At 45.3% G+C, this 8,994-nt stretch overlaps 1 protein-coding gene across 1 annotated transcript; it reads left to right on the forward strand.

The window, feature by feature from the left end:
- Nucleotides 1–2,148: 2,148 nt before the first annotated feature.
- Nucleotides 2,149–4,570, forward strand: LOC119323668 (uncharacterized protein At2g34160-like). The gene is made up of 5 exons (XM_037597369.1): nt 2,149–2,449; nt 2,693–2,741; nt 3,973–4,035; nt 4,112–4,176; nt 4,268–4,570. Exons 1-5 carry the CDS (start codon nt 2,306–2,308, stop codon nt 4,364–4,366), a joined length of 420 nt encoding a protein of 139 aa, XP_037453266.1. The 5' UTR covers nt 2,149–2,305; the 3' UTR covers nt 4,367–4,570.
- The last annotated feature ends 4,424 nt before the right edge of the window (nt 4,571–8,994 follow it).

Here is an 8,994-nt window from a genome sequence, read left to right on the forward strand (position 1 = left end):
GGCAAAAAGGATAATAAAAATATGTATCTACTCAGAAAACATCCATTTCGAACATACATGCCCTTAAAGTTTCTACAATCCGTTTTGCAAAGACGGAATAAAAAAACCTCGACAATTGTTGATCAACAACTACATGAAAAATTTCCACTGGTCCTAACATAAGATGCCCTTCACTCACGATGACATGGTCCTTAAGGAGTTAGGAACCAGATTCCCTCCCAAGGCTTTGAATGTAATTTTATTTTTCTATATGAGTGTGTTTGTAAGGACTTGTAATTAAACTTGATCATGAGTAGTCCTGGCCATGGGAAGCCCGGCCCGGCCGGCCCGAAAAAGCCCGGCCCGACGCTACCCTCGGGCCGGGCTCGGGCCTAGTTTTTGAGCCCGAAGGCCGGGCTGGGCCGGGCCCGGGCCCGTCATTTTTGCAGTTTACTGAAGGTCGGGCCGGGCCGGCCCGAAGCCCGACGGGCTTTTAGGTGTTCGGGCCGGGCTCGAGCCCAGAAACACAGGCCCGATGGCCGGGCCGGGCCGGGCCCGGGCCTGGGTTTTTTGTGTCGGGCTTGGCTAGGCCCGGCCCGAAGCCCGGCCCGGCCCGAGGTTTGGCCAGGTATAATCATGAGCAGCCTGACCCGGGTTTGCCTTTCGTGGGGCCACGGCTTCATTTTATACAACACAAAAGAGGATTCGAGCTGGGTTTGAGCTTCTATTTTCTTGATTTTCGGCCAAGCTTGCACATGCGTAGACCAAAAAATAGTGTTAGGACAGGATTTCAAGCTTCAAGCTGCTTTTCAGGCCGGATCGGACATGAGAAAATAGCTATCTTTGGTCTTGGGGCCATAGTCTTCTAGTTTCACAAGCCCGGTTTGAAACCTGGCCCAGCCCGATGAAATTTGCGTGTGACAACATATATGGCCTTAGGACATTTCAAAAATAATAATAACAATAACAAAAATAATAAAGCAAATTGGATTTCTTTCGTCCGTCATGACATTTTTCAGAAAAGTCCCTCTATTTCAAAGAATTCAACCCGCAGTCCTGTTTTAAGCCAAAACGAATCGTTTTTTCATAGTTTACACAAAAGTCCTTATATTTTCTTGAAATCAACCCACCGTCCGGATTTAAGTCACACCCGAACCATTATTTTACGTTTTTCAAAAACCCCCTTGACGTTTTAGGTAATTCATCCGCGGATCATATTTAAGTCAAACAAATACTTTTTTAAATCATCCATATCTTTTAAACCGTAACTCCAATTTGAACATGTTATATATGAAATTTGATTAGAAAAATATATAAAATATAAATATGAGATTATTTTTACCTATTCAGTATTTTTAATATTATTTTGGAATATATTTAAATCAAACAAATGATTTTCTAAATTATCCGTATCTTTTAAACCGTAACTTCGATTTTAACATATTATATATGAAATTTTATTAGAAAAATGTGTGGAATCTAAATATGATGTTAATTTTACCTATTAAATATTTTTAAAATATTGTTTTGAAAGCAAACTTATAATTTCTAGCGCAAGATCCGTTTTTCTTTCGTACGGCGGCGATCCGGATTGCAAATAAACACCCCATTATAACCATATAGGCAAAAGAAAACATCAATAACTACACATGCATACCTCTGAAAAATGTCGCAAGGGAAAACAACAGATTTCTCATCACGAGAATGAGAGAAAGCGAGGGAGAGAGAGAGAGAGAGTGAGAGAGAGAGGGAGAGAGAGGGCGAGGGAGGAGAGAGGGAGAGAGAGACGCCTTAGTATTAACCATATTCAAACACGTTTTTTGTTGTTTTGTGTGAACACCAAGGCCATCGCCGGCGAGGGTGAGAAGGAGGATAAGTGGCAACACAAATATGATGCCTCGCAAATATAAAGAAGATGGACCTATTGAGTGATGGTTGTTGGGTTAAGAGTGTATGTTATATTTTTTCTCCCGTTGCAACGCACGGTCTCTTTTGTTAGTAATAACAAATGCAACACAAAATGCAATGTTGAGGTGGGAAACGCCAGAATCGCGCCCGACACAAAACTGGGGACAATCTAGCTGAACACCGTCTATTTCAGCCCTTCGGCTTGTTCACCCAAGGTTTGCTAGGGCCAGAGACTCTGACTGCAAGAAGAGGGAAAAACCGGAACGGCCCCAAACCCCGTAACCCTACCCCGTATAAAACCCCGAAGGTGAGATAGGGCTTCCCCCCTCCGTCGCCGCCGAAATCTCTCTACTCGTGCTCCCCTCAAGTCCCCGTAGCTAGCCAGTGTTGCTGTTCTCGCGCGGCGTCGGCGGCAGCCATGGAGGAGGTGACGGAGGCGGTGAACAACCTTACCATAGCGGAAGGAGCAGCGGCGACGGCGGGAGCGGAGGGGCACAAGAAGAACCGCATCCAGGTCTCCAACACCAAGAAGCCCCTCTTCTTCTACGTCAACCTCGCCAAGGTAGGGAAACAAGTCCTGTGGACGAGTGGATGAGAGAAGCCTGCCGTTGGTTGGGGATTTCTTCCGGGTTTTAGGGGCACATCTGTTGGGGGGTTAAACTCTAGAGAGGGTTGTCCTCTTTGCGTAGGAGGGGGTCCGCCGAGGAGATATCTTTGCGAGTGATTTGATTGGATTTGGGTGTCCTGCTAACATTTACAATGAAATCAACATACTAATTTGGTTTGTGATGCTGTTTGTGTGCAGAGGTACATGCAGCTGCACGAAGAGGTGGAGCTCTCGGCCCTCGGCATGGGTAAATCTTCACTCGCCCAAGCGTATTTTTGTATCAGTTTAGGCCTCTGTTATGTTACTTTGCCAATGATTTGCCGTATGCATAGGCGCATATCAATGTTGATGACTTGTTGTACTGTGATGTGTATCTTTCTGCTTCTCCATGAGTGGCATTTTATTACTCCTGCTAACTGAGGTTGTTGCAGCTCATTTAAGGAGGGGGGGAGTCTACTTTCATGTCACATAGCTCTTGCTTGCCTACAATTGATGTTCTTCCTTCATCCCAGTCTGAGCCCTTTAGCTTTATACCGCACTTTGTGTTACTTTTTACTAATAAGAATTTGAAGTTGGATCTCCCACCTGGTTGTGGGAAGATTACACTTGCCTATTCTGTTCATAAAGGCTGTGGAAAAGTAAATTATACTATTCTGGGAAGTTCGCAAAAGACTAGGCTCAAGAATAAGGTACCTACCATGCAAAGAACTGACAATTGATACTCCCTCTGTCTCTATTTACATGGCACTCATGTATTTCTAGGTTCAACTTTGACCTTTGATTTGACCAACAAAACATGGGCTATGTGTCATTAAATTTATACCATTCCATTCGTATTAAAAATTTCAAATGGTATAATTTTTGTGACATACGACCAACATATTATTGGTCAAAATGATGGTCAAATTTTGATCATGAGAAACGATGACCTCATGTAAATAGAGGTGGAGGGAGTACTAAAAACAGAGTGAGCTGAGCCTTCATCCACTGGGTTACAGAGTACTAAAAACAGTTTTCATTCCTCATTGATATTGCTTGTATGGGCAAGTTTGTGCTGATGTAATAATATGTCCAGCCAACAGTCATCTAGCTCTGGACATGTAATAGGTAGATTAAATCAGAAACTGCTGATGACATTGTTGTCCAAAAATTATTTTCTGCATCATAGCGTTCTGCTGTCAGTTGTAGCTGAAGTCTAGTAGCCAGCTTTTGCACCTGTGTGTTGCTATTTAAGCCTTGGGTTACAGTGGTTTTAGGCACCTTAATATGATATTAATATTGGTTAGACTATTTGTAAGGTTAAATTTACATGGATGTGTCATATCCTCATGATAATAATTCTTCAACACTTGTGTATGGATGCTTGGTTTATTTTCTTTGTTGGTCAGCATGACCCTTTGTTACTGTCTGGCCGTCTGTTATTTATCTACATTCCTTTTTTTGTCGTGATGAAACTATTTTTAACTTTGTCCTTTCAGCTATTGCAACTGTGGTGACTGTTGCGGAAATTCTAAAAAATAACGGCCTTGCTGTTGAGAAGAGTGAGTCTTGTTTCTCATAATTCTGCAGGATCATGTCCTCTTTTCAGTCTCTTAACTTGGTCGAAATTACTTGCAGAAATAATGACATCTACTGTTGATGTCAAAGATGATACAAGGAACCGGCCTATCCAGAAGGCCAAGGTTAGTGTTCTTCGGATAACATACGGACCGTACTTACCATGATTTATCCACATGACTGTTTTTCCTTACTCTCATAACCTTTACTGGCCAGATCGAAATATTGATTGGCAAGACGGAGAAATTCGATGAACTGATGGCTGCCGCTGCAGAGGAGAGGGAGGCAGCGGGTGCCGAGGAAGAGCAAAGCTGAACACTTGGAAGGTTCCTGTTGTAGCTTAATTTTACTGTTCTTCTGCCCTTTGCTGTGTTTTAGTTTGTTGTGTCGACAAGAGACAAGTGCTTGCATAATCAAGCAAGGGCGCAGCTTATTTTAGTGCGCTTTTTGTTGATTTGTTAGGGTTACATGGCAACTTGTGATAATGGGATTATGAGTATGATACACTCTTGATTTGTCCTCGTGTGCATTTTTGGTTGGCCTTTTCTCCTATTACGCGTGTGGTGTGCCATACCCATTCAGAGTCACGCGAGGTTTATTTACCAAGGAGTGAATTTCAAGATATAATCAACTAAAAGGATCTCTTAGTAGTACAACACACGTTGCAGATGCAGCTTAGATCATTATTGGATGAACCCTGAATTTTGCCCCAAGTTCACTTCTGGTCCTTAAGTTTTTCAAACTGTCGCAGTTCACGTTTGGACTCTCCGTCATGGTCGTTTTACAAAAAAGCCCCTCCGTTTACAGGAAATCAACCGGCGCTCCCTGTTTAAGTGGCAACCAAAGAAAACGTTTCGGTTTTCCGTCGTCGCTTTTGCATAATAGTCCCTCAGTTTATAAGAAATCAACCCGCAGTCCTACTTAATGTATGCTCCTGATGAGATAACGTTTCGAGATAACGTTTCGATTTGTTTTGCATAAAAACCCCTGCCACCACCCCCACCTCCGCCCACTTATCCATTGCCGGATTCCTCCATTGCCTCCCTCCACCGAACCGCCGGGCACGCCCCGCCGATTGCCACCGGCGTCCTCCGCAGAAGCCAAGGAAGGGATGATGCGTCGCGGGGGCGTCCGCGCTGCCCTAGCGCAGGAATGGGGCAAGGCTTCGGAGAGCACGGTGGACAGGAAGTCACTAGAGGTGGCCTTGACCGGCACGAGGGCCAGCTCGCGGGCGTGCTTGCGGCAAGCCAGCCTAGCCCGCAAGTCCTCCCGCTGCTTGGCGAGGCCCTTGGCCGTTACGACGAAATCGAATTAGCACAACCAGCAGCGAGGTGACGATTTACAATTGACTCAGATGGCAGAGATGCAGATGGGGAAAAGAATGAATGCAAAGACGAGTCCCGATCGCCGTCGGAGCAACGTCTGGTCCGCCATCAGATGCTTTAGGCTAGCGGCACCAGCGCTCCCGCCGGCGAGGGACGGCTTGCCTGACCGGCAGTCCATGCGCAGGTGCATCCCACGCGAGCGAGGCGAGGGACGGACCGGGACGGGTCGATGACGGCGCTGTCGTCATCATCCTCGCGTATGATGGAGGCGAGGCAGAGGGCCGCGGCGCCGGTCGCAGGGAAGATGTTCGCCAACAGCCGGAGAACTCGAAGGCGGTGGCGGCACGACGACCGTGGTGGCGGCAGCGGCGAGGCCTCCTGTATGCTTCCTCTGCTCATGACCAAGGGAAAACAAAAGGACTGAGATGCAGGGGGGGAAGAGAGGAAGAAGGAGAAAGCAGGGAGAAGAAGGTGCTGCGGGGAGGCACTGGAGCTCCGGTGGGGCGGCGTGCGCGAGGGCGAAGAGGAAGGAGGAGGCGCTCGAGGAGCTCGGTGGTGGCCTCGATCTGATCTGGATCAAGAGCTCTGTGGGGAATCCTTGAAGCAACGGTGGCCATTGAGAGGGACTGGAGTGTTGTTCCTCCTTGGACAGAGAGAAGGGGAGAGAAGAGAGGAAGGGAATCGGGAGTGTGGGGAGAAGAACGCGTGGGGAGAGATGGGGATGAGGGCGGCTGAGAAGATGAGGTTGGAGAGATAGACATCGGTGTGTGTGTGATGACACGTTTCGTTGTCTTTTCTTTTGAGCTCCACAGCTGGATAAGTTGTTTGCAATGGACACCCGAGTGTGCTGGACACGGGAGCACTCACCGAATAGAGATTAGCTAGATTTGGCAATACAAATAACTAGGTAGATTAAAGAAAGAAGAACTAATTAGGAGGGACACGCTCCTTTATTCATCAAATCGCTTGGCCGTGCAATTTTTTTTATTCTTCTCCGAATCTACATGCACATGATTGTGGGTTTGGCTGTACATTTTTTTTAAGATTTGCATCCGTTTGTATTTTTTAACGTACTCATATTGACTACATAGCTCAGGGCACATACAGCGGCAACATGTATGCTTGAATGCCCAATAAAGTAAATACAAAAATTATCTTCGGGTGCTGCTGATTTCGGTTTATACGATTGCATAGTAAAACATCGGCACCAAAAGATAGACATTTACATGTCATGGCCACAGAGTCTTTAATGTTCTCAATAAGGTTGTTGTTCCGGATCAGGAAGAAGATGACATGCTTGATGTCCTTGAAGATGGTCATGTTGAAGGTGGTACAGAGGAACAAGGCAACCAACTTATACATCATTTTGACCCAAACATAAATGCTAGGGAGAAACAAAAACAATTGCATCCATGTAAAATTACTTTTAAAGTATTGCATATACATCATTTTTATTGTCTGATGTCCGTGCAATGGTTAATATGTCGGTGTGGTATGCTTTGTCACTAGGCATCGACATACTAATCTACAACTTTTAGTGAAGTCAGACGAAAAACATGGTGTATATAGCAATGCTCTTACTTTAATATCATTTTATCCAAAACTCTTATGCATGAAAGCAATTTGGATGGCAATCTCGAGTCATAGATGGCAAAGATCAAAGAAGAAAAAGAGATAAAGAGTGGTATGTATGAATAACCAATGACGAAAAATAGGAAAACTAAAAAAGGTAATGTGAAGCCTATCAACTAAGCAAAAGAACTAAAGATTTGACCCGGTTGCAAAAAAATACACACGAAAAAAATATGCAAACATGAAGCCAACACAGAACATAAAAAAAATGTGCATGGGAAAGGCAGAAAGACAAAAATATGCAACCAGAACAAAAGAACCAAGAATTGAGGCGCAACACACTAAGCAAAGATTGAACCGCGATGGAGAAATCTTGCTTATATCACGACATCACAGGAAGTTATACATCTATGCGACAAGGACTTCACAGTGAGCACACACACAACATGCTTGGACACTAGGCGAAGTATACGGCATTTTTACTGTGTGATATCAGTAACTCAACATAAGTGTTGTGTATATGATTCTTTTATCATCAATACGATGGTTATTTTATTAGTGAGATATGCGTTGTCACTACATACTGACGGTCTAATCTACAATGTCACATTGAAGTCATACGGTCATATAAAAAACATCATGTGTGCTCTTATTTCGAAAATCCTTTGAATTAGTAACCGAACTCTTAAAGAATGTGCTTCAAAGTCAGAGAAAAAATGCACTCAGCAAAACTCTTTTGTGCACCACCCTCTCTTCAACCACTGCCCATCTATCCCGTAGCAACGCACGGGCATGTTTTGCTAGTAGCGTCAATGTGAGCTGTTATTTTTTGTTGACAGGGTCTATGTCAGCTGGTTTTATTGATGTAGTTGCCACAGACAAGAGCAAGGAATATCGGCCAAAGCCGTCTTCTTTTATTCCATTTCATTCGTTGCAGAACTAGATAGCCACCGAGCCACATGAGAAGCTATCCTCTACTCACGGTAGAAGTCACAGGAAATCCTCACAGCCTCTTCTTGACGCTCTTGACGCCGTCGCTGTCGGACGAGCAGTCAAAGCTGTATGAGACGTGGCTGCCTTGTCTCGCACAATGCCTACTGCCTTTGCTCCCCTGATGCCATCGTTGTGTTGCGGCGCCGCTGTTTGTTTTTTTAAACAAGGCAAAATATTTACCGTTTTCATTGATTAAGAAGAAGAGAGTTGTCTGGTTAATTAAAGAAAAACTGGACGAAAAACCTAAATTACAAACCCCACAAGGGGCACACACGAACGATCTGGCCACAAGCAAGATCACGACACAACCAATGATATAGCCGTCGAGAGGTAGCACCGAACAACAAAGCAACGCCAAACAGTCGACCGCAGCGTCGAGGACGTGGCAGCTCCGATTTTGCCGACGAGCATCACAGGAGAAAGTTGCAAGCCTCGCACCGACCTAGTCCAACGCAACACCCGAAGAGCAGCGCTCGTTGGAAACCGCCCTCATGTTTTCCTCGTGCTGGTGGATGGTCTTGATCAAGGGGGCCGCCATTGTTGAGCTGAGCGTGTCCGTCATTGACCACGTCGCTGGGGCGAGAAACTAGCGGTTCAGAAGAAATCGAGCAGCGGCAACATGTTCTGTTTTACTCGCATTAACAATGCAAAATAAATAAATTTACGAGAGAAACTGTCGATCTATTCACGTCATATATAAGTCATAAAAGTGACAAGCACTAGAGCGAGTCGAAGGCGCGCCGCTGTCATCATCCCCCATCACAGGAGCAGGACAAACCTTATTGTAGTACACAGTCGGGAAGTCGACGTGCTATGGCCTCATAGGACCAGTGCACCAGAGCAGCAACCATCACCGATGAAGAAAGTCGTAGATCAAAAGGACTAAATCTAAACACATCAACAAAGGCGAACGAAGACTGGATCCAAACAGATCCACCTAAGACCAGCACCGACCGAATCCCGCGAGGTACGACGGAGACACGTCACCACACGCCGTCCGACGATGCTAGACACCCTGTCGAGAAGAGGATCAAACGCGAGGGGCATTATTCT

This window comes from Triticum dicoccoides, chromosome 6B, assembly GCF_002162155.2.
Source record: "Triticum dicoccoides isolate Atlit2015 ecotype Zavitan chromosome 6B, WEW_v2.0, whole genome shotgun sequence".
In the NCBI taxonomy this organism is placed as follows: domain Eukaryota; kingdom Viridiplantae; phylum Streptophyta; class Magnoliopsida; order Poales; family Poaceae; genus Triticum; species Triticum dicoccoides.

Bases quoted from the DNA above. Each gene is read 5' to 3' on its own strand.
- LOC119323668 (XM_037597369.1), top strand. From the start codon at position 2,306: ATGGAGGAGGTGACGGAGGCGGTGAACAACCTTACCATAGCGGAAGGA. The intron at 2,450-2,692 runs GTAGGGAAACAA...GTTTGTGTGCAG, and splicing joins TCTACGTCAACCTCGCCAAG to AGGTACATGCAGCTGCACGA. The intron at 4,036-4,111 runs GTGAGTCTTGTT...AATTACTTGCAG, and splicing joins CGGCCTTGCTGTTGAGAAGA to AAATAATGACATCTACTGTT.